General features: G+C 40.7%; 1 protein-coding gene across 1 annotated transcript in view; it reads right to left on the bottom strand.

Moving 5' to 3' along the window:
• LOC132403820 (stAR-related lipid transfer protein 9-like) overlaps window positions 1-25,778 on the bottom strand; it is a 265,508-nt gene that overhangs the window by 98,111 nt on the left and 141,619 nt on the right. The window contains exon 2 of the mRNA XM_059987537.1: window positions 9,867-9,983. Within this exon, the coding sequence (XP_059843520.1) occupies window positions 9,867-9,983 (117 nt within the window). The remainder of the gene's footprint in view (window positions 1-9,866; window positions 9,984-25,778) is intronic.

The raw sequence follows: 25,778 nt of genomic DNA, 5'->3' as shown, positions 1-25,778 counted from the left end.
GAAAGGGCTGTGACCATTCCCCTCTACGACAAGTATACCTTTTTGGATACCGTTGGGGGGATGACTTACCTGGGACAAGATGCGGAAGCTGGATCTCTGGCACTGAGTCTGCTTCTGCAGTGCAGGGGGGGGGGTGGGGAAGAAGAGGAGGATGATAGTGATAGGGGACTCAATAGTTAGAGGTACAGACAGGAGGTTCTGTGGTCGTGACAGAGACTCCCGGATGGTTTGTTGCCTCCTGGGTGCCAGGGTCAGGGATGTCTCTGATTGCATGCACAGCATTCTGAAATGGGAGGGTCAGCAACCAGATGTCATGGTACACATCGGTACTAATGATGTAGAAGAAAGAGTGAGCAGGTCCTAAAGAGTGAGTATAGAGAGCTTGGTAGGAAGTTAAAAAGCAGGACCTTGAGGGTGGTAATCTCAGGATTGCTACCTGTGCCATGTGCCAGTGAGGGTAACAATAGGATGCTCTGGAGGATGAACATGTGGCTGAGGAACTAGAGTGGGGGGGCAGGGTTTCAGATTTCAGGATCATTGGAACTTCTTCTGGGGCAGGTGGGACCTGTACAAGAGAGACGGGTTACACCTGAACTACAGGAGGACCAAAATCCTTGCAGGGAGGTTTGTTAGTGCTATTGGAGGGGGAGGGGGTTTAAACTGGATTTTCAGAGGGATGGGAAACACAGTGCCAGAGTAGATAGTGGAGCAGGGGTGAAAATAAATCATGTTAACGTTTCATGCAAAGTGACAAATAGAAGGTTTGTGTGTGGTGGTAATAATCTTCTGAGGTGTGTCTATTTCAATGCAAGGAGCATTGTGGGGAAGGCTGATGAGCTGAGGGCATGGATTGACACGTGGAATTATGACATTGTAGCCATTAGTGAAACTTGGCTACAGGAGGGGCAGGACTGGCAGCTCAATGATCCAGGGTTTAGATGTTTCAGACGTGATAGAGGCAGAGGGATGAAGGGTGGGGGGGGGGGGGTGGCATTGCTAGTCAGGGAAAATGTTACAGCAGTGCTCAGGCAGGACAGATTAGAGGGCTTGTCTACCGAGGCCATATGGGTGGAACTGAGAAACAGGAAAGGTATGACCACATTAATGGGGTTGTATTACAGACTACCCAATAGTCAGCGAGAGTTGGAGGAGCAAATCTGCAGAGAGATAGCAGACAACTGCAGGAAACACGAAGTTGTGATGGTAGGGGATTTTAATTTTCCACATATTGATTGGGACTCCCATACTGTTAAACATCTAGATGGGTTAGAGTTTGTAAAATGTGTTCAGGAAAGTTTTCTAAATCAATATATAGAGGTACCGACTAGAGAGGATGCAATATTAGATCTCTTATTAGGAAATGAGTTAGGACAGGTGATGGAAGTGTGTGTAGGGGAACACTTTGGTTCCAGTGATCACAACACCATTACTTTCAACTTGATCATGGATAAAGATAGATCTGGTCCTCGGGTTGAGGTTCTATACTGGAAAAAGGCCAAATTTGAAGAAATAAGAAGGGATCTAAAAAGCAAGAATTGGGACAGGTTGTTCTCTGGCAAGGATGTGATTGGTAAGTGGGAGGCCTTCAAAGGAGAAATTTTGAGAGTGCAGAGTTTGTATGTTCCTGTCAGGATTAAAGGCAAAGTGAATAAGGATAAGGAACCTTGGTTCTTGAGGGATATTGCAACTCTGATAAAGAAGAAGAAAGAGATGTATACGCAACAGGGAGCAAATAAGGTGCTTAAGGAGTATAAATAGTGCAAAAAAATTCAGAAAGAAATCAGGAGGGCTAGAAGAAGAAAAAGGTTTGGCAGTCAAGGTGAAGGATAATCCAAAGAGCTTCCACAGGCAAAAGGATAGTAAGGGATAAAATTGGTCCTCTTGAAGATCAGAGTGGTCAGCTATGTATGGAACCAAAAGAAATGGGGGAGATCTTAAATGGGTTTTTGCATCTGTATTTACTAAGGAAACTGGCATGGAGTCAATGGAAATAAGGCAAACAAGTAGTGAGGTCATCGAACCTATACAGATTGAAGAGGAGGAGGTGCTTGTTATCTTGAGGAAAATCAGAGTAGATAAATCCCCAGAACCTGACAGGGTATCCCCTCAGACCTTGAAGGAGACTAGTGTTGAAATTGCTGGGGTCCTGGCAGATATACTTAAAATAGCGGTATCTACAGGTGAGGTGCCGGAGGATTGGAGGATAGCTCATGCTGTTCCATTGTTTAAAAAAGGCTCTAAAAGAAATCTGGGAAATTATAGGCCGGTAAGTTTGACATCGGCTGTAGGTAAATTATTGGAAGGAGTACTAAGAGATAGGATCTACAAGTATTTAGATAGACAGGGACTTATTAAGGCAAGTCAACACAGCTTTGTGCATGGTAGGTCATGTTTAAAAAATCTATTAGAGTTTTTTGAGGAGATTACCAGGAAAGTGGATGAAGGGAAGGAAGTGGATGTTGTCTACATAGACTTCAGTAAGGCCTTTGACAAGGTCCCACATGAGAGGTTAGTAAGGAAGATTCAGTCGCTAGGTATACATAGTGAGGTAGTTAATTGGATTAGACATTGGCTCAATGGGAGAAGTCAGAGAGTGGTTGCAGAGGATTACTTCTCTGAGTGGAGGCCTGTGACTAGTGGTGTGCCACAGGAATCAGTGCTGGGTCCATTGTTACTTGTCATCTATATCAATGATCTGGATGATAATGTGGTAAATTGGATCAGCAAATTTGCTGATGATACAAAGACTGGAGGTGTAGTGGACACTGAGGAAGGTTTTCAATGCTTGCAGAGGGATCTGGACCAGCTGGAAAAATAGGCTAAAAAATGACAGATGGAATTTAATACTGACGTGTGAGGTATTGCACTTTGGAAGGAAAACCCAAGATAGAACATACAAGGTAAATGGTAGGACACTGAGGAGTGCAGTAGAACAGAGGGATCTAGGAATACAGATACAAAGAGAGCTTTTGGTTCATTGGCCTTTATAAACCAAAGTATTGACTATAAGAGTTGGAATGTAATGGTGAGGTTGTATAAGGCATTGGTGAGACCGAATTTGGAGTATTGTGTGCAGTTTTGGTCACCGAATTACAGGAAGGATATTAATAAGTTTGAAAGAGTGCAGAGAAGGTTTACAAGGATGTTGCTGGGACTTGAGAAACAGAGTTAACGAGAAAGGTTGAATAGGTTAGGACTTTATTCCCTGGAGTGTAGAAGAATGAGGGGAAAGTTGATAGAGGTATATAAAACTATGATGAGTATAGATAGAGTGAATGCAAGCAGGCTTTTTCCACTGAGGTTAGGGGAGAAAAAAACCAGAGGACATGGGTTAAAGGTGAAGGGGGAAAAGTTTAAAGGAAGCATTGGGGAGGGGGGGGGCTTCTTCACACAGAGTGGTGGGAGTGTGGAATGAGCTGCCAGATGAAGTGGTAAATGCGGGCTCACTTTTAACATTTAAGAAAAACTTGGACAGGTACATGGATGAGAGATGTATGGAGGGATATGGGCCAGGTGCAGGTCAGTGGGACTAGGCAGAAAAATGGTTTGGCACAGTCAAGAAGGGCCAAAAGGCCTCTTTTTGTCCTGTAATGTTCTATGTTCTATAATATTTATCTGAGGTATACACTTATAGGAAAGAGAGGAAAGAAAGAACAAGTGAAAGGAGAAAATTATGTACAAGTAGGGAGTAAACACGAGGAAATCTGCAGATGCTGGAAATTCGAACAACAACACACACAAAATGCTGGTAGAACACAGCCGGCTGTGTTCTAGATGCTGCCTAGCCTGCTGTGTTCTACCAGCATTTTGTGTGTGTTGTTGTAGAAGTAGGGAGTGATTTTTTTAACAACATATTCATAGATTTGGTAGAATAAAATCAGGCCTATGAGGCATTATGTAGTTAAACCATTTTCCCCAGTATGAATCAAATTGTTCCAACTTATGGTTAACAGATGCTGTTATCTTCTCCATTTTGTAAATGTCCATTGTAATTTACATCCATGCATATAAGGTTGGGCTCTCCTGTGATAACCATTTCCTAGTAAGAGTCTTTTTACCAGCCAACAGCAGTATACTCATTAAATATTTATCTCTTTTCAATCATTCTTGAGGTATACACCCAACCTATATGGTCTTACTCTCCAAGGGTATTTCACATTTAAAGATGTCTTGCAGGGCATAGTGTATCTCCCTCCAATAGTTTCTGATAACAGGGCAGTCGCAAAAAATATGATAATGGTTTGCATTTTGATTTCCACAATTTCCCCAGCAAATAGGGAGGTTACTATCATAATGGGATTTCTGAGAGGGTGTAATAAAATATCAAGTTTTTCCATCCAAACTCCCTCCACTTCTGTGAACTGGTACACTTCCATTGATATCTCCATATTGTTGTCCATTCTTCCTCAGATATAATTATCCCTCCTTCCTTCTCCCATTTTGTTTTAACGTATGAAGTCGAATGTGCCTTAAGATTTGCCAAACCCTTATACACGCTTGAAATGATTCTATTACCGTTATCTGAATTATATGCTTTTCTAAATAGCTCTAACAAACATGTACTTGCCCTGGTTACATTTTTAACCGTCCTATTAACATATTGTCGCATCTGTAAATACCAATAAGAGTCTAGTTTTTCTAATAAGTGTTCCTCTTCAAGCATTTCAAAACTGAACAGGGGCAGTATATTCATTTTAATAGATTCAATCCTTGAAGCAAAACAAAAAAAAGGAGTTAGGTTCCATCTTGTTATATGTTCCTTAATTTTTTTTTATATATATAGGCTGATAATTGCATTGTGATAATTTTTTCAAATCTTTTGGCATCATGATGCCCAAGTATTTGAAGGCCTCTGTTTGCCATGCCCAGAGACATCTACTTTCAATTTCTCCTGGTGTGCTATGAAAGTAATTGGGTTTTATCTATGTTGATCTTGTATCCTGATAATTGACTACATTGTTCAAAGGATTGCATCAATTTAGGTATAAAGTATGTTGGTTGCCCTAGTTAGATCAAAATGTCATCTGCGTAACAAGCCAATTTATGCTCTGTCCCTTTAATAGTAATTCCCCTGATATCTTCATTTTGTCTGATATATTGAGCTAATGGTTCCAGATATAATGCGAAGAGTAGCAGAGACCATGCATAACCCTGTCTCATGCCTCTTTCTAGGAAAGATTATTTGATAAATATCTATTGATTTTAATCTAGCAGTAGAGTTGTCACATAGTGCCTGTATAGTTTTAATAATTGTGTCATGGAAACTCTGTAAAGAAAATTCCAATTCAGTGATCAAATGCCTTTTCAGCATCCACACTTATCATTATTGCTTCGATTTTTTTTGTATATGATCCATAATGTGCAGTGTCCTTTGTATATTGACTTGTGTTTGGCATTGTTGTATAAAACCTGTCCGATCGTTATGTATCAGTATGGGTAGAAACTCTTCTAATCGTTTAGCCATGATAGAGGTAAATAATCTATAGTCTACATTAAGAACGGATATTGGTCTAAATGACCCACATTCCATTTTATCCTTGCCTTCTTTCGGTATAGCTGAGATTATCGCTTCCTTCCAACTGGGTGGCATTTATGCCTTTTTTAGAGCCCAGTTCAGTGTAGGGAGTAAGATAGGAATTAACTCATTTTTAAATTGTTTGTACCACTCTGCCTTATACCCATCTGATCCTGGTGACTTGCTTAATTTAAGCCTACTAATTGCAGCTTTTAATTCAACTTCAGTTATGTCAGCAGACATCGTTCTATTTTGTTCTTCGCTTAAAGTGGTTAACTTTAGAGAATTCAGGAAGGTGTCAATTTGCGTTATACTTTCCCCTGGAACTTTGGAATACAGAGTTTTGTAAAACACTTCAAAACCTTCTTGGATTTCACTTAGCTTATTTTTTATTATTATTATTGTTCTTAGATTCCTAATTCTCTGAATTCTTTTTTATCTTTTTTTTTAGTTTCCATGCCAGTATTTTCATAGACTTAGATCCACTTTCATAATGTCTCTTTCAGAAACATTACATTTTTCCTGATTTCCTGATTTTTCCTGATTAATAGCCAAACTATTAATTTCATTCCTAATTTTTTTATTTTCCTCTAATATATCCTATGCCAAATTCAATTTGTGTATTTTTCTAGTTCCTTCAGCCTATTTTGTAATTCCTCTAATGCTTTATTCCTTTTTTTTCTTATATGAAGATATCACTATAATTTCCCCTCTTAAAATAGCCTTCAGAGTATCCCATAAAATTGGAGGTGAAACCTCTCCATTATCATTAAATTCTAAGTAGAGACCAATTTCTTTTTTAATTTGTTCCTTAAAGTAGGGATCATTGAGCAGACTTGAATTTAGTTTCCAAATAGTATTCTTTGGTTGTAGGTCAAAAATCAACAGATAAATATATCGGTGCATGGTCACTTACATCTATTGTCCCAATTCCACAGGTGTTTATTTTGCCTTTGTCTTTTCCAAATGTTATGAAATAGTCTATTCTTGTATATACAGAATGGGGGGCAGAATAATGAGTGTAATCCCTTTCATTGGGGAAAAGGTCCCTCCATATATCAATTAGACCAACATCCTCAAAATGTGGATGTTACATAACTTTCTTACGTAAGGATTTTGTTTCATAAGTTTTTCTATTGGAAGAGTCTAATTTTGGTTGGAATTGTAAATTTAAGTCTCCCCCCCACATATTAGGGGACCTTCTGGTTCCATTACTATAATATTAGTAATTTTCTGAAAGAAACCAGTATCACTTCCTGGGGGTGCGTATATATTCAATAGAGTAACTAAATTACCAGAATATATCTCCCCTCCTTATCTCCCATTTCAAATACTCTTTCAAAGTTTAGCTTGTTTGAGATAAAAATAGCAACTCCTCTCCTATGTCCTGATTTATATGAGGAGAAAAACAAATTAGTGAAGCCCATTCTCTTTAGTTTTCCATGTTCATTGTCACTTAAGTGGGTTTCCTGTAAATATACTACATGGGCTTGTTCTTTTTTCAAGAAAGAGTTAGATAGTGCTCTTAAAGGTAGTGGAGTCAAGGGATATGGGGAGAAGGTGGGAACGGGGTAATGATTGTGGATGATCAGCCATGATCACATTGAATGGCGGTGCTGGCTTGAAGGGCCGAATGGCCTACTCCTGCACCTCTATTGTCTATTTTTCATTTTGGATGGAGTCCTACTACGTTTGATTAGATTGAACAGCCCATTGACATTAAAAGAAATGAATTTTACTTTGTCCTTAGCCATGTGTATTTATCTGTCAAAATATCATTGAAATTAGCAGAATAAAGCTTAATCGATCTACTCCCTGAACAATTAAGAACCAAAAAACGCAAATAATAATAATAAAAAAGGCAATGAAGGTGTGATTCCAAGGCTGAGGTCTCTAGTAGATGACCATGGGTTGAGCTAGAGGAAATGCCTAGCCGTAGGGGATAGCCCCTACTACTTGTGATTTGAGGGCCCCATTGCAGTACCCATAAAAGTAAGCAAACAAATCTATAGCCATTACACAGCAAAGATTTCCCTGTGTATTCCTTCCATATATATATTCTCATTTAGGTGGGGAAAAAGGAGTGAATGAATGAATAAAATAGAATAATTGAGTAATATAAAATCCACATTATAATAAGTATTTCTCAAGATAGGTATATCACCATCTATTTTTGCTTCCGTTTAGCTTCTCAACACATTTAAAGTTAGCCAAACCTTATGGCTGTTCTGGAGTGGGTGAGAGCTGTCTTCGGAAAACTCCCAGTCTGTTCCTGAGAGTTCCTGGCAATATATTTCTCTCGCCCTCCTCCTGTCCCTTGCTTTCCCGATTCTCATACTATTTCCCAAGCAGAGCAGGATAACTGCTCAGCCAGGCTTTCCCTCGGTTTGATCACGCTGACGGGCAACCCTCTGGCCTTCATGGCTGTAGTCGCCTCTTCCACTGTCTGATACAGTTGGATCCCATCGTCATAAAACACCCGCAGTTTAGCAGGGTATGGAGTTTGAAATCTAACCTTTCCTTGCTTTAATATTTGCTTTAGTTCTTTACGTCTCTGCAGGACCGCGGGGGGTTGGGGGTGTAATCTTGATCGAAATATATTAATTTCCCATCCAAAAACACCCTCTTCTTACCCCAGGCCCTTCACAGAATCTCCGCTTTGGTATTGTATCGAAGGAATCTAATTGCCATTGAGCATGGCTTATCTTCTCTGTCTCCAGTAGGCTGCAGGGCGAGCGCACAATGCGCTCTCTCAATTTCAAGCTCAATAGTTGAGGGAAGCTCCAGCGGGTCCCGCAGCAACTTTCGTACGAACTTCATCATAGAGAAACCCTCCGTTCCTTCGGGAACATTGTATATCCTGCTATTTTTCTGCCGAGATCTTCCCTTCAGGTCAATCAGTTTACTGTCTTGTTGATTTAATAATTTAATCGTCTTACTTAGAATCTGTTCCACATTTTGCACGCGATGTTCTACCTTTTCAATTCGTGTCTCTGCCACTGCTATTTTTTGATTGACGTTGGCAAGCTCTGACTTGATATCATTTAGTGCTGTTTTATATGTTTTTAGAATCCCCGTATCTCTTCCAGAATTTTGATCATATTTGCCGCTTCGCTTGAACGAGGCCCATCATCAGCCTTGCCACCACGTGTTCGGGTAGGAGTGCCACTTGCTGTACGCCTCTCATCCACAGGCTCCGCAGTGACACTTATTTTATCTCCATTCTTTTTCCCCATTCTTGCCTCCTTTATGAATTCAGATATTTTCAAAAGATCTTATACTTGATGGATTAACGGGGCAAAATGTACATTTTCCTAGAGGAGCTACTGACTTAAGCTGCCATTCTGGATGGTGACGTCACTGGAACCCAAGTTTCAGTTATTGTTCAAACCAAACATCAAAATGGGGAAGAAATGTGGTGTAAGTGATTGTGATGTGGAATGTTTGTTAGTGTCAGACAGGGTGGTTTGAGTATCTCAGAAACTGCTGATCTAGGATTTTCATGCACAGCAGTTTCTAGAGTTAACAGTAAAAGGTTCAAAGACTGGTTAAGCTACAGGAAAACAACAGTAAATCAAATAACCACACATTACAACAGTTTGTGCAGAAGAGCATCTCTGAACACATAGCATGTTGAATCTTGAAATGGATGGGCTACAGCAGCAGAAGATTATGAACACACACTCAATGGCCACTTTATTAGGTATAGGAGGTACATAAGAAAATGGCCCTGAGTATACATGTAGTTGTTTTTATTGGACCCTCTTTCATATGAAACAAAGTCAAAGGCCCACCTGGCCTCTCAGCTAAATGTACCATTTTGAAGATGAGTTATTTTCATGATTAATCTTCATTTTCATTCAACATATAGTTGAAGAAATGGACTGAAGAATCTGCTCATTGGGACTTGTTTTGCACAAACTGTTGCTGGTATTTTGCACATTGCAGCTACACTTCAAAATCATTTCTGTGCTTCCTGGTTGAACCTCTGCAACAAAAAAGGCCAAATTCAAATAAACTCAGACAGCAGTCATTCTGAGTTGCTTTTCATTGGTACGTCAGTAGAAAACTAAGTTAGCTTGCATAAGGTATCTGAAAAACATCAAATTAAGTCATTCATTAGGGAAGATTGCATCTGGCATTATTCCCAGCACAGTCTCACAGCTGCACAGAGTGGAAATTGGTTACAGTGAGTGTCTTTCATAAATGATGTGAGTTGGTTGGTTTATGAGCTATAAAGAACATATCAAAAAAACTAACAAAATGACAGAGAGCTGCATTGGTTTCTTTCTCATGCTTTGCTTATAAAAAACAGCAGAACCAACATAAAAAGTATGACTTGAATACTCACTGGTGTCCCCATCATAGTGTACGTTTTTCCTGAGCCAGTCTGTCCATAAGCAAACAAACAGACATTGTAGCCCTCAATAGCTCCTGATAGAACTGAAGTGCCAAGATCCTGATACACCTGCAGACAGAATAAAATAAGGATTACTGAGTGAACAATTATGATTGCAATGTAGACACTGTCACAGAAACAAAGATACAAAACATAGTTTTGCTTTCCAACATTTTAAGATCCAAAATACTTTGTTATAATAGATTTGATGTCAATATGTTTGCAATGACTAATATTGATTAAATACTCACCTTTTAATTAAACAGAGAGTTTTAACATATGAGGCTATATATGATAAACAATGACAAATGAAAGCACATCAAACAGTTACCAATGCTCTGAGAGTCTCAACAGTGGCCATGTGTTTGGTACTTCACAGTTAGTATTGTGACCAGTTTAAATCCAGCAAGTGGAAATGTCTTGAGGGAATAAGGCTGCCATAAACATCAGTCTCCCAGCAGATTGGTTTCTTTGATGCACACAGACCTCCTAGTGTGGAATGTTCAATCCAGATAAAGGTGATGACTGCAATGAAATAGGTAATCCCTACAGGATCTGAAGCTATAATTGATAATGACATCCCTATTCTCATCACATGTTCTTACAGTAGAGGGTTCTTTTTGCCAGGGCTTAGAGAAATTAACCAGAGGTAGAGGTGGTCAATGAGAAAAGAAGGTAGGGAAAAGAATATATAATTGTATATATAAGCCAAAATACATATTCCACTTCTAAGCACCAGCTCAGATTTTGAGCATAGAACAGTACAGCACAGGAACAGAACCATCATGTTATGTCAAGCTTATTTAATTTGTAATCAAATGCCGAACTAAACTAATCCCTTCAGCCTACACAATGTCCATATCCCTCCACCTTCTGCATATTCATGCCCTTGAACGCCTCTATTACAGTTCCCACTGTTACCTGTAAGGAGATTGTATGTTCTCTCCTGTAACCATGTGGGTTTCCTCTAGGTGCTCTAGTTTCCCCCCCACAGTCCAAAGACAAACCAATTGGTGGGTTAAATAGGCATTATAAATTGTTCCATGATTAGGCTCAGATTAAATTGGGGAACTGCTGATCAATGCAACTTGAAGGGCCCAAAGGGCCTATTCTGCACTGTATCTCAAAATCAATAAAATAAATAAATATTTGCCTGCACCACCACTCCAGGCAGCATATTCTAGGCATCTACCACTCTATGTAAAATAAAACTTGCTCCACACATCTGCTTTGAATTTACCCCGCTTCCCTTAAATGTACGTCCTCTAATATTAGGCATTTTAACTCCAGGGAAAAAGATATTGCCTGTTCACTCCATTGATGCCTCTCATAATCTTATAAATCTTTATCAGATCACCCCTCAGCCTCCACCACTCCAGAGAAAGCAGCTTAAGTTTTTTTCCAACCTCTCCTTATAACACATGCCTTCCATCTAATCTAGGCAGCATCATGGTAAATCTCCACTCCACCCTCTCCTAAACCTCCCCATCCTTTCTAAAAGGAAGCGACCAAAACTGAAAACAATATTCAAGATTAGATCTAACTAGACTTTTAAATCTGTAACATAACATCCTGAATCAAACTCAATTCCTCAACTACTGAAGGCGAAGTACTACTGAACTACTGAAGTTTTTTAAAAAACACACCCCCATCAACTTGTGCAGCCACTTTCAGGGAGCTATGGACTTGAACCACAAGATCCCTTTCCAAATTAAAACTGTTAAGGGTCCTTACATTTACAGTGTAATGTCCCTTTACAATTGTTCCCCCAAACGTCATTTCTCCACCCATTTCTGCAACTGATCTATATCCCACTTTGATAGTCTTCCACACTACACAAAACATCGTATATTCTGCAAACATACTAACTCACCCACCTATATTTCATTCCAGATCATTTATATCTGGATGTAACAGCGGATGTCTCAGTACGGATTCTTGCCGAGTAGCATGAGTCCCAGACCACCAGTTAGAATAAGCCCCATTGACCACTACTCTCTGTCTTCAATAGGCAAAACAATTCTAAATCCAAACAGCCTGGAATCCACACTGAATGAGCCCTCAATGAGGGAGCTTGTTAAGTGTCCCAGTAAAATCCATTCAGACAAAATCCAGAGTGCTACTTCAACTCCACAAAAAACTCAATCAAGTTCATAAGGCACGACTTGCTCCATAAAGCACCATGCTAACTGACCCTTTTTAGACCATGGTTTTCCAAGTTTATATAGTCTATTTCCAAGAATCCTCTCCAGTAACTTCCCTACCAGTGACAGAAATCGCCATTTCTCTTCTTGAATAATAGAACAACATTAGCTATTTGCCAGTCCTTTGGGACATTACCTATGGCTAGAAAGGACATGGGATATTCGTCAAGGCCCCCAGCAATCTTATCTCTTGCCTCTCAATAACCTGGGGCATACTTTTTGTTTTTTTAAGAGATCCAACTTAACCTCCTTTATCTTGAAATGCCCTAGCAAATTAGCAAACTTCACAATGATTTCCCTATCCTCCATATTATTCCCCTTGGTAAATACAGATGCAAATTACTCATTTAGATCATTACCCACAACCTCTACCTCCAAGTGCATGTTCCCTCCTTTATCCTGGATTTCTCCTCCTATTTCCCATCCTCTTGATCTTAATGTTTCATTGAATCAGAATCAGATTCACTGTCATTGACATATGTTGTGAAATTTGCTATTTGTGGCAGCAGTACAATGCAAAACACAAAACATATTGTAAGTTACAATAAATAAATGAGAAAGAAAGTGAGGTAGTGTTCATAGCTTCATGGACCATTCAGAAACCTGACAGAGGAGAGGAAGAAGCTATTCCTAAAACATTGAGTGTAGGTCTTCATTGGACCTTTAGTTAGAAGCTTTTATCTGGCTGGAAGTACCAAAGGTGATTTGACATTGGACATTTGGTTATGATTATCAGCATTAGAATCAGAATCTGATTCTGATACAAGCTGCAGATAGGAAAGCTGTAGCTTAGAACATATGCTCAGGTCAAGGTCACACACATATTCTCCTATCATTAACTTGGAAGAGGCTTCAGAAGGCTTGCTGAACAAAGGCACTGTTAATACTGTCTGCCTAAAAGAGAGCTTGCAAGAATGCCAGGTGCATGGTGAGGGAGCACAGGGGGTGGTGTAGATTCCTTTTCCAAGTTGTCAAAAAACTACCAGTAAATCCAACCATCTACATTACCTTGAAGAGAAATGTGGATGAAAATAAAGAACTGCTTTTGAAATAAAAACTGAAAATGCTGGAAACACTCAGCTGGTTGAACAGCATATGCGGGATGAGAAACACAGCGAACATTTCAGGTTAAAGTTCCTGCCTGACTGCTGATGAAGTGTTTTGAGAGGTTGGTGATGAAACATATCTACTCCTGCCCAAGAAGCAACTTGGGTCTGTTTCAATTGTCCTTCTAGCAAAACAGGTCCACAACAGATGCTATTTCATTGGCTATTCATTCAACCTCGGAACATCTGGACATCATAGATACATACAGCAGTACGCTCTTTATTAACTACAGCTCAGCATTTAAATACCGTAATTGCCTCAAAATTAATCAATAAGCTTCAAGACCTTGGCCTCAATACCTTCTTTTTTTTTAATTATTAGTTTTTCAAAACATTTTACAAATTAAAAACCCCAAATCCCAATGAGGGACATTAAAACAGTGCAAAATTAAGCATACAATAACAATATGTTACAAAGGAAGACTCAATACCTTCTTGTGTAATTCAATCTTTGATTTCTTCACTTGCAGACCTCAGTCAGTTCAGATAGGCAATATTTCCTCCACCATCTGCATCAACAGGGGTGTACCACAAGGCTGTGTACTTAGCCCCCTGCTCTACTCGCTTTATACTTATGACTGTGAGGCTAAGCACAGCTCCAATGTCATGCCAAGTTCATTGGCAACATCACTGTCATAGGCCAAATGAAAGTTGGTGACAAATTTGACGCCAAAGAGTATCCGTGAGTGAGAGGTGTTCACCAAAGATGGTGACAAAGCTGAACTCTGCCTTAAATACACCCAATGACCCGGCTTCCACAGGTACCTGTGGCAGCAAATTCCACAGATTCACCACCTTATAAGGAAATTCCTCCTCATCTCTGTTATAAATGGATGTCATCTTATTCCAGGGGTTCCCAATCATTTTTATGCTATCAACCCCTACCATAAACCGAAGGGACGTGGTCCCCAGGTTGGGAACCCCTGCTCTATTCTGAGGCTGTGTGCTCTGGTTCTAGACTCCCCCACTATAGGAAACATCATCTCCACATCCACTCTATCTAGGCCTTTCAACATTCACTAGGTTTCAATGAGATGCCCCTCATCTAAATTCCAGCAAATACAGGCTCAGAGCCATACGGTAACCCTTTCTTTCCTGGAATCATTCTTGTAAGTTTCCTCTGAACTCTATCCAATGTTAGTATATCCTTTCTTCAAAAAGAGGTCTAAAACTGTCCACAATACTCTAAATAAGGTCTCACCAGTGCCTTATAAAGCCTCAGCATTACATCCTTGTTTTTATATTCTAGTCCACAGAAAATGAATTCTAATGTTGAATTTACCTTTCTCACCACTGCCTCAACCTGCAAGTTAACCTTGAATTTTATCACTGTTTGAAAATTATTCCTTCAACCAAAGTACATGACTATATACTTCCCAACAATGTATACCACTACCACTTCTTCGCCCATTCTCTTAATCTGCTTAAGTCTTCATGCAGCCTCTCCATTTCCTCAACACTACCTGCTCCTCCACCAATCTTTGTATTGTCCACATAGCTGACCACAAAGCCAATGTTGCCATCCAAATCATTGACATACAATGTAAAATAGCTGTCTCAATACTGACTCCTGTGGAATACCACTAGTCACCGGCAGCCAATCAGAAAAGGCTCTCTTTATTCCCACTCAATCTTTGGTTTCTGTCAATCAGCCAGTGCTCTGTCCTATAATGCCATGAGCTATTATATTATTAAGCAACCTCATGTGTAGTACCTTGACAAAGGCCATCTGAAAATGCAAATACACAACATCTATTGATTCTCCTTTGTCGATCCTGCTTGCTATTTCATAGAAACATAGAAAACCTACAGCACAATACAGGTCCTTTGGCCCACGATGCCTTGCCAAACCTTAGAGATTACCTAAGGTTACCCATTGCCCTTCATTTTCTAAGCTCCATGTACCTATCCAGGAGTCTCTTGAAAGACCCTATCGTTTCCACCTCAATCACCATTGCCGGCAGACCATTCCACGCAATCACCACACCCTGCGTAAAAAAAACTTGCCCCTGACATCTCTGTACCTACTTCCAAGCATCTTAAAACTGTGCCCTCTCGTGTTAGCCATTTCAGCCCTGGGGAAAAAGCCTCTGACTATCCACACGATCAATGCCTCTCATCATCTTAGACACCTCTATCAAGTCACCTCTTATCCTCCGTCACTCCAAGGAGAAAAGGCCAAGTTCACTCAACCTATTCTCATAAGGCATGCTCCCCAATCCAGGCAACATCCTTATAAGCCTCCTCTGCACCTTTTCTATAGTTTCCACATTCTTCCTGTAGTGAGGTGACCAGAACTGAGTACGGTGTGGGGTCTGACCAGGGTCCTATATAGCTGTAACATTACCTCATGGCTCTTAAACTCAATCTCATGGTTGATGAAGGCCAATGCACCGTATGCTTTCTTAACCACAGAGTCAACCTGTGCAGCAGCTTTGAGTGTCCTATGGACTTGAACTCCAAGGTCCTTCTGATCGTCCACCCTGCCAAGAGTCTTTTAGTGGTTCAGTATCTACTCTCACCTCTCCTTCACTCTCTTCACATTGGAAAAAAACTTTTGGTATCCTCTTTGATATTACTGGCTAGTTTCCCTTAATATTTAATCTTTTCCCTCCTTATGGCTTTTTTAGTTGCCTTCTTTTGGTGTTTAAAAGTTTCCCAATCCCCTAACTTCCTACTAATTTTTGCTCTGTTATATGCCCCCTCCCTTGCTTTTATGTTGGCCTTGACTTCTCTTGTCATCCCCAGTTGCGTCATCCAGCCTTTAGGATACTTCATCTTGGTGATGTATCTATCCTGCGCCATTCGAATAGCTCCAGCCATTGCTGTTTTGGTGTCACCCCTGTTAGTGTTCCCTTCCAAACAACTTTGGCCAGCTCCTCGCTCAGGCCCCTGTAGTTCACTCCACTATAAAATGGATACATTTGACTTTAGCTTCTCCCTCTCAAATTGCAGGTTGAATTCTATCAAATTATGATCACTGCTTTCTAAAGATTCCTTTACCTAAACAAATCCAGTTCATTACACAATACTCAATCAGGTATAGCTGATCCCCTAGCAGGCTCAACCACAAGCTGTTCTAAAAAGACATCTCATAACTGGTCTGTGTATGCAGTTTTTCATTGATTCTATTATGGTTATTGGATGTATTGAGTATGCCTGCAAAATAATGAATCTCATGGTTGTATATGGTGACACATACATGCTTTGATAATAAATTTACTTTGAAATTTGATGGTGTTACATATCCCGTAACTAGATAACTTACCAGCAAAGATAGAGAGGTCCGTTGAAGTCTGATGTCACTATTTTCAAACGTTTTTATTTATAAAGGGGCACAAAAGTAAGGTTAATACATTCAGATAATTCATGTCGTCAATACTCAATCTAAAGCGCGGGTATAGTACTAATCATCATTAAGAAGTGAGCTCTACTGTTGTCTAGGGGTTAATATATTGTCTGTTGGAAATATAAAAGTCACTCAGAAGTCTGCAGACTTTAGCCTTTCGGGGAATCGTTGGGTTTCACGTGTTTTAGAGGGATCGGTGAAAAAAGGAAAAAACTTGCCCGGGTCTTTATGAAGCCACTCCATTAAATCAGGGGAGCATTGTTTCCCCTTTGTTAGTTTGAAGTCCTTCTCGGTATTATCAGCCACCCGCTCCCCAGGCAAAGGAGTTAGGAGCGCACGTGGCGTTGAATGGCTTCCAGCTATTACGGGAACACTGAGCGAGGGTGTCCTTCTGGTGCGTCGCTGGGGTACTGCCTCCTGCAGTCCCCTTTTATCTTGACTTGCAGAGTTGTAGATGTCCATCAAAGTAGGGTGATGCAATCCCCACCCCCACATTACCCGAGGGTGTCCATATCCATGGTAGCTGTCACGTAGCAGGGACATGCACGTCACACAGGTGTCTCTAAGAACAATGGCCAAAACCATTGCATTGTCTCTCACTTCCTGGGTCCAAGACCCAAATAAATAGCAATCTTGCAATTCTCCGGAAGGAGGGGGCTGCTCCCGCCCCTTCGGCCCCTCAGAGCTGTGGTACATTCATAACAATGGAATATTTCAGAACGTGGAAGTTCAGGCAGACACCAAGCAAAATCAACACTATGGAAGTTCGGGCTTTTCACACCCGAGCTTTGTCTAAAACCAGTACGCAAAGCTGCAGCATCCACTGACAATGATCTGGAGACATGATGGCACATTGGCTTGTTACTCAAGGCCCATTCTTTTCCCAAGACATGGCCATGCGCATTATCATAGCACTCCAACAATTTCATTGTTTGTACTGTATCAGCAGCTCACTTACCATACAGCCCTCAAGCCACCAAAGTGCTTGAGACCCTTCATCAGGACAGGAGAAAAAAGATGAGATCTCAGAGTAAGAAGGTAGGGGAAGGAAAGGAAGAAGTACAAGGGGAGAGGACAGAAGGCCATGGAAGAAAGGCAAGGGTGGGAGCATCAGAGGACAGTGATAGGCATGTAAGGTGATAAGGTGAGAGAAGGAAATGGGAATGGGCAATGGTGAGGGAGTAGGGGCATTACTGGAAGTTCAAGAAATTCATGCCATCAGGTTGAAGTTCCCCAGATGTAATAGGTATTGCTCCTCCAAACTCCTCCATGATGTCAGTAGAGGAGGCCATGGACTGACTTGTCGGAATGGGAATGGGAAGTGGAATTAAAATGGGTGGCCAGTGGGAGATCCTGCTTTTTCTTGTGGACGAAGTGTAGGTGCTATATTGGTAACTACATTGGGTATTACCAATATACAATAGTGCAGACTGTGGTAAAGAAGGCAAATGCAATGTTAGCATTTACTTCAAAGGGAATAGAATCTCAAGGAGATAATGCTGAGGTTTTATAAGACACTACTCAGGCCACACTTGGAGTATTGTCAACAGTTTTGAGTCCTATATTTCAGAAAGAATGTGTTGTCATTGGGGAGAGTTCAAAGGAGGTTCACAAGGATGATTTTGGAAATGAAGGGATTAACACGAGGAACACTTGGAAGCTTTGGGCCTGTACTCACTAGAATTTAGAAGATTGTTGGGGGAGGGGGGGATCTCATTGAAACCTACTTAATGTTGAACAAACCAGATGTGGAGAGGATGTTTCCTATGGTGGGGGTATCCAGAACTAAAGGGTGCATCCTCAAAATTGAGTGGTGACCTTTTAGAACAGAAGCAAGAAGGAATATTTTTAGCCAGAGGGTAGTGAATCTGTGCAATGCTCTGTCACAGACTACAGTGGAGGCCAAGTCCTTGAGTATATTTAAGGTGGAAGTTAATAGTTTCTTGATCGGTCAAGCGCCAAAGGATATGATGAGAAGACAGGTGTATGGAGTTGAGTGAGATCTGGGATCAGCCATGATGAAATGGTGGAGCAGACTCAATGGGCTGAATGGCCTGATTCTACTCCTGTGACTTATAGTCCTATGGATATACAGGAGGCCTCACCAGGAGCACACTTGCACCTACACATCCTCCCTCACTACCATTCAGGGCCCCAAACAGTCTTTCCAAGTGAGGTGACACTTTGCCTGTGAAGTTTTTTGGGGTCATCTACTGTATCTGGTGTTCCCTACATGGCTTCTTGTATATTGGTGTGACCCGACATAGATTGAGAGACCTCTTCACCGAGCCCCTACACTCCATCTGCCAGAAAAAGCAGGATCTCCCAGGGGCTACCCACTTTAATTCCACTTCCATGGCCTCCTCTACTGCTATGAAGAGGCCACACTCAGGCTGGAGGAGCAACACCTTATGTTCCATTTGAATAGCCTCCAACCTGATGGCATGTGCATCGATTTCTCAAACTTCCAATAATGCCCCTCTCCTCTCCTTCACCATTCCCCATTCCCCTCTCTCAACTTATTATTTTAACTGCTCTCCCTCTGGTGCTCCTTCCACTTCCCTTTCTTCCATGGCCTTCTATCCTCTACTATCAGATATCCCTTTTCCAGCCCTTTATCTCTTTCATCAAACAACTTCCCAGCTCTTTACTTCACCCCCTCCCCATCTCCCAGCTTCACCTATCACCGTGTTTCTTCCTCCTCTCCCCCCACCTTCTTATTCTGACTCCCCATCTTTTTTCTCCAGTCGTGATGTAGGGACTCAGCCGAAATTATCCACTGTTTACTCTTTTTAATACATGCTGCTTGGCCTGCTAAGTTCTTCCAGCATTTTGTGTGTGTTATCCAACTGACCATCACATTTTCAAAAAAGTAAAATATTAGTCTTTGCAATTTATGTTTTCAGAACACTTCTTAGTCAGAGACTAAAACAGTGTAATATCACTAGTAGCTGTAAGATCCATTTTTCTCAAGACATGCCCTGGGGTGCTGAATACTTCAACATTACTGAGGTTGTTCACAGTGCCATCACTGCGTCAACGCTAAAAGAAGATTATAGCTAGGAGCTTAACAACCAAGGATACACTTTGCATCAAAAGGACAAGCAGGTAGGTAGAGGGGGTGGGCTGCTCTGTTGGTAAAAAAAAATATGAAATAGTCATTAGAAAGAGGAAGGTGACATAGGATCAGAAGGTATAAAATCATTGTAAGTCCAGCAAAGAAACTGCAAGGGTAAGAAGTCCCTGTTGGGAGTTATATACAGACCTCCAAACAGTAGCAATGAAGTGGTTTACAGGAGATACAAAATACTTATCAAAAGAGCAATGGTACAATAGTCATGGAGCATTTCAATACACAGGTAGATTGAAGAATTCGGGTTGGTGCCGGATCCCGAGAAGGGGAATTTACAGAATGCCTGCGAGATGGCTTTCTAGAGCAGCTTGTGTTTGAGCACACAAGGGATTCTGCTATTCTGGATTGGGTGTTGTGCAATGAACCCGAATTGATTAGAGACGTTAAAACAAAGGAACTCCTAGGAGGCAGTGATCATAATATGGTAGAATTCACCCTGCAATTTGAGGAGAAGCTATAGCCAGATGTATCAGTATTACAGTGGAGTAAAGTGAATTAGAGGCATGAGAGTGGAGCTGGCCAGAATTGATTGGAAGGGAACACTAGCACGGATGACAGTGGAGCAACAAGGGCTGAAGTTTCTGAGAGCAATTCCGAAGGTGCAATATAAATAATAACAAAAGCAGGATGACACAACTGTGGCTGACAATAATAGTCAAAGCCAAAATAAAAGCCAAAGAGAGGGCATATAATAGAGCAAAAATTCATAGAAAGTTAGAGAATTGGGAAGCTTTTAAAAAAGCAACTGAAGGCAACTAAAAAGTCATTAAGAAGGTAAAGATGGAATACCAAGATAAGCTAGCCAATAATATTAAAAAGGACACCAAAGGTTTCTTCAGATATATATAATGTAAAAGAGAAGTGAGAGTAAATATTGGCCTGCCGGAAACAGACCAAACTAAACCAAATCTCTTTCTCATACTCACACTCTCTCTCTCACTCTCCCAAACAGCGCGCATAGTAGGGCCTGAGTCCACTGCACCAGCACAACCCAGAGTGCGTCAACCACCCAACCAGGAAGCGCAAAGTGTTGCCCTTCATAAACTTCTGTCACTTGCCCTGTCTCATTCCCTAACAGATGATCAAGTATTGCACACTCTCTTGTTGGGACTTCTACATACTGGTTAAGGAACTTTCCCGAACACATCTGACAAACTCTATCCCATCTTGTCCTTTTACAGGGATTCCCAGTCAATATGTGGAAAGTTGAAATCACCAAACACAACAACCTTATGTTTCTTGCAGCTGTCTGCGATCTCTCCACAGATTTGTTCCTCTAAATCTTATAGACTGTTGGGTGGTTTTTAATGTAGCCCCATTAACGTAGTCATACTTTTCTTATTCCTCCGTTTCACCCACAAAGCCTCACTAGATGAGTTGTCCAGTCTGTCCTGACATTTTCCAACTAGTAACGCCACCCCTCCCCCTTTAATCCTTCCTGCTCCATCATGTCTAAAACAGAACCCCAGAATACTGAGCTGCCAGTCCTGCCCCTCCTCCAACCAAATCTCACTAATGGCTACAATATCATAATTCCAGGTGTTGATCCCGCCTTTCCCATGACACTTGAAATTCATTACTTATATTGAAATATACGCAGCTCAGAACATTAGTCACACCATGCTCAACCTTTTGATTCCTGACTTTGTTTGAGGTCAATGATCCAAAAATCTGACACCCTCCCTCCTGCATCAACTCCTTAGCCACATGTTAAACTGTATGATCTTTCTATTTCTAGCCTTACTAGCACGTGATATGGGTAGCAATCCTTGATCCCTAGAGGTCCTGCCCTTTAACTTAGCACCTGACTCACTGAACTCTCTTTGCAGATCCTTGTCACTATTTCTACCTACGTAATTGGTACCTACATGGACTACAACCGCTGGAAGCTCACCCTCCCCCTTAAAAATACTGAGGACTCAATCTGAGATGTCCTGGACCCTGGCACCCAGGAGGCAACATACCATCTAGGAATCTCATTCTCATCACTGGCTTTTAACCCCTTTCCTCTGCCTGACTGTCTCTTATATCCTGCCCCTTGGGTGTTATCATTTTGTGAATTGTAATCATGTGCACAATTTGTAAACATACCTACTCCGTTTCTAGTCTGGACAATCCTCATCATAAAATTTCAGCATTGTGAATTTGGTTAATTCTTTTCCCAAATGGTACAATAGCTATGACATTATTTAAACCTCATGGGAAACAGAAACTCCACTCAGTCAGGTTACAAAGAGAAAATGTTTAGTTACGCTTTTGGGCTGGTAAAACAGGAAAAGGAATTGAAACACTTCAACAGATGTTTATAGCCAGATTCAACTAACTTAGCCCTTTAGGGAAAGCTGTACTAAATCAAGGGGAGCTAAATCAAGCACACAAAGGAAATCAAAGTTGGTCTAACCAACTTGAGCCCTTGGTAATAAGTGATAACATTTTTAAAGTGGTGACTTGATTTTTATCTTTTTGCTTAAATGATGCCTTGCACTGAAGAGACAGACACATCAGATAAAGTAGAAGATTTTGTACAAGGGTGTTTTGTTGGATAGCTTTGTTTTGTTAGAAATTAATGGCACATGTGATGCAGTGTACCACCAGCTCTTCTTGATCTACCTGAACACATTAATCCTGTCTGACTGAAATCCCAATTGATAGCCACATGACAATTGCTATCAGATCAGCAACCAATTAATCTTTGTATGTTAAAATGTGTTATCTATGCTTCCACACTTCCATCAAGTTCTGAGGTATAATGGTTAATCTCCTTCAAAACTCAATAGTATGTTCTTTAAAATGTGTTAATATTCTGTTAAATTGACTATTTTAAAAACAAACCTAACGATTTAAAACTTTTGTGGAAACGTCCACACTAGATCAGATAATTTTGAAAACGCCGGTTTCACATAAAAACGATAGGCGTCCATAGTATGCGTTTTTAAAAATATCTCTGTCCACATTGAAACAGAAATTTCGGCAAATCTCCTCCTACTGTGCATGCGCAGGTCACATCTACCGAAAACAAGCGATGTTTGCTGTTGAATCTCGCCGTGAAAGTGCACGTTTGCGCAGTTACAGACTAGAAAAACTTAAAACAACGGACAGCTGTTGGCTCTCGCGCAGGAGAACTTAAAAGTAAAAAAAATACTAGAGCGTATGGAGGTAACCAATGGAGTTCGGCTGACGACGAACATTGAAAAACTGACTAACTCTGTTGCATTAATAAAGCACCTTGTTAAATGTTTAAAACATGTCTGCATCAGTGTTATCTTGTATTTCTATACAAAGTTACATTAGGCTGATACACATCTATTGTCAGAGAAGTACTTGCATAAATAGGTAAACCATTTTCTTACGAGCAAGGACAGAAAACAGGGCAAAGTGAGTATACTTATTTATTCAGTAAGTTATGGGTCAAAGTATTTGGTAAGTACATTTCTAACTCTTCTGGCTTCAGTCTCGTTGCCGTCTGTTCTGAAATTGTTAGGTTGCATTCAAGAAAACAATGAAATAGCGCACTGCCGTCTGACAGCATTTTCAGATTTCTCCGGTAACCCCGTCCACACTGCTCCAGCCAATTTGGCGTTTTCAAAATTACACACTTTGGAGAGCGTTTCTGAAAAACTCTGGTTTCGGGGGACAAAAACGCTGTTTTAGTGTGGACGGAGGGTAAAAACGAAGAGAAAAAAGCTTTGGTTACGGATTTAACCAGTGTTGTGTGGACGTAGCCTGAATGGCTCAACTTCAAAATAACACATTATTCTGCTTTTTGTTTTAAAATCAGCTCAACTAAATCAGATTAGTAATGCATATACAGTACTGTGCAGAAGTCTTAAGCACATGTAAAAAAAATCCCGTGAAGTGAAGACGCTTTCAAAAATAATGAAATGAAAAGCTTGTAAATATTTTTTTAAATTACCATAATGAGCAGTAAACAATGAAAAAACCAAATCAATTCAATATTTGGTGTGACTACCCTCTGCCTTTAAAACTGCATCACTCCTCTTAGGTACACTGTCATGTAGTTGTATTAGAAAACTGCCTGACAGATTGTTCCAAGCATCTTGAAAACTAGCCACAGTTCTTCACAGGCTTTCGTTTTCTCTCCAGGCAACCCCAGAACAGCTTTGATGCTGTTGAGATCAGGGCTCTGTGGAGGCTATAGCATCTGAAACCATATAAAAAATCTGGGATGCCCAAGACTTTTGCACAGTATTGTAGGTATATACAAAATGCTGGAACTTGCAAATTTATTTACAATCATCTGTACTGAGGTGCAGTGGAAAAACTTGATGACTCGCATACTACTCATACAGATCAATTTGTTGCAACGTTTCATTGAGGTGGTTAGGGTAAACAATAACAGAATGCAGAAAAATACTACAGCTGCAGAGAGGATGCAGTGCAGGTTGCCAGTAAAATGCAAGTTAATAACAAGGCAGACTGAGGCCAAGCTTATTTTATTGTAGCAGGAAACCATTCCACAGTCTTTTATTAGTGGGCTAGAAGCTGTTCTGGTGGTATATTCTCTCAGGCTTATGTATCTTCTAACCCAATGGAGGAGGGAGGTTAGAAAGACTGCCTAGAGTTGGTAGGTTCTTATTTTTGTAATTCAAATTTTTATTATTATTTATTCTTATTTTACAAAGCAGCACAGCATATCATAGAGCAGATACAGTACAGCATATTTATACAGCACTCCCATGACAGGAAAACATATAAAACTAAGAAACAGAAAAAAAACTTCTAATTTAAGTTTAAATGAATATACAACCAAAATTGATCCCATAAGTCTTGCACTTCTCCCTCACTGTTATTTCTTCCCAACATGTGTTCATATGATGAAATCTTAATCATTTCCTCAGTCCATTCCCTCACAGTGGGTCATCTGGGTTTTTTCTAGTTTTGCGATATAATTCTTGCAGCTGTGATGAGACCCACCTTTAAACAGTAAATTTGTCATTGTAGTTGGTGGGTTCTTTGATTATGTCAGCTGCTTTACTGGGGCAGGGAGAAATGTAAACAAAGTCCAAAGAAAAAAAACAGAGGAGGCTGGTTTTTGTGAAATGCTGACACAGCACCACAATTTCTTGCGGCCAAGGGCAGGCCAGTTGCCATACTAAGCTATGACCCACCCGGATAGGATGCTTTCTATGATGAGTGTCAAAGGGGACATGCCAAATTTCTTCAGCCTCCCAAGGAAGTAAAGTTGCTGGTGAGCTTTCTTGGCCATGGTGTCAATGTGGTTCGACCAAGACAGACTGATGCTGATGTTCTCTCCAATGAACTTGAAGCTCTAAGCATTCTCTACATCACTCCCCTTCTGAAGCCAATGACCAACTTTTTTGTTTAGCTAACATTGAAGGAAAGGCTGCTGCCATGAGACCAAGATAACATGCCTGAATGACTGGGGTCCTGTCACACTCACCTTAATAATAAGCAAATGCTTTAAGAGGCTAGTCAAAGACTAACTACATCTGCAGCATGCTACCACCCACAATGGACTCCCTACAATTTGCCTACTGACACAACCGAATGACAGGTGACGTAATAGCCACTGCTCTACATACAGTTCTTACACATCTGGAGAAGAATGATGCTTAAGTGAGAATGCTGTTTTTGGACTACATTTCAGCATTCAGCATTGGATTTTTAGATCCAAGCTCAACAGGAAGCCTAGAGACATCGGCATTGACCCTGCCTTGTGCAGCTGTATCCTGAACTTTCTGTCAGATCACCAGCAGGTGATGAGAGTGGGCTCCCTCACCTCCACCCTTCTGACTCTCAACACAGGAATCCCTCAGGGCTGTATACTAAGTCCCCTTCTTTACTCTCTGTATACCCATGACAGTGTCACCACCCACAGCTCTAATCTGCTAATTAAATTTGCCAATGACACTACATTGATTGGCCTAATCTCAAACAATAATGAGGTGGTTTACAGGGAAGAAGTCATCTCTCTGACACAGTGGTGTCAAGAAAACAACCTCTCCCTCAATGTTGCAAAAACAAAGGAGCTGGTTGTAGATTACAGCAGGAATGCAGACGGGGCTAACTCCTGTTGACATCAATGGATCA

This window comes from Hypanus sabinus, chromosome 2, assembly GCF_030144855.1.
Source record: "Hypanus sabinus isolate sHypSab1 chromosome 2, sHypSab1.hap1, whole genome shotgun sequence".
Lineage (NCBI taxonomy): Eukaryota > Metazoa > Chordata > Chondrichthyes > Myliobatiformes > Dasyatidae > Hypanus > Hypanus sabinus.
This window is presented reverse-complemented; position numbering and strand designations above follow the sequence as displayed.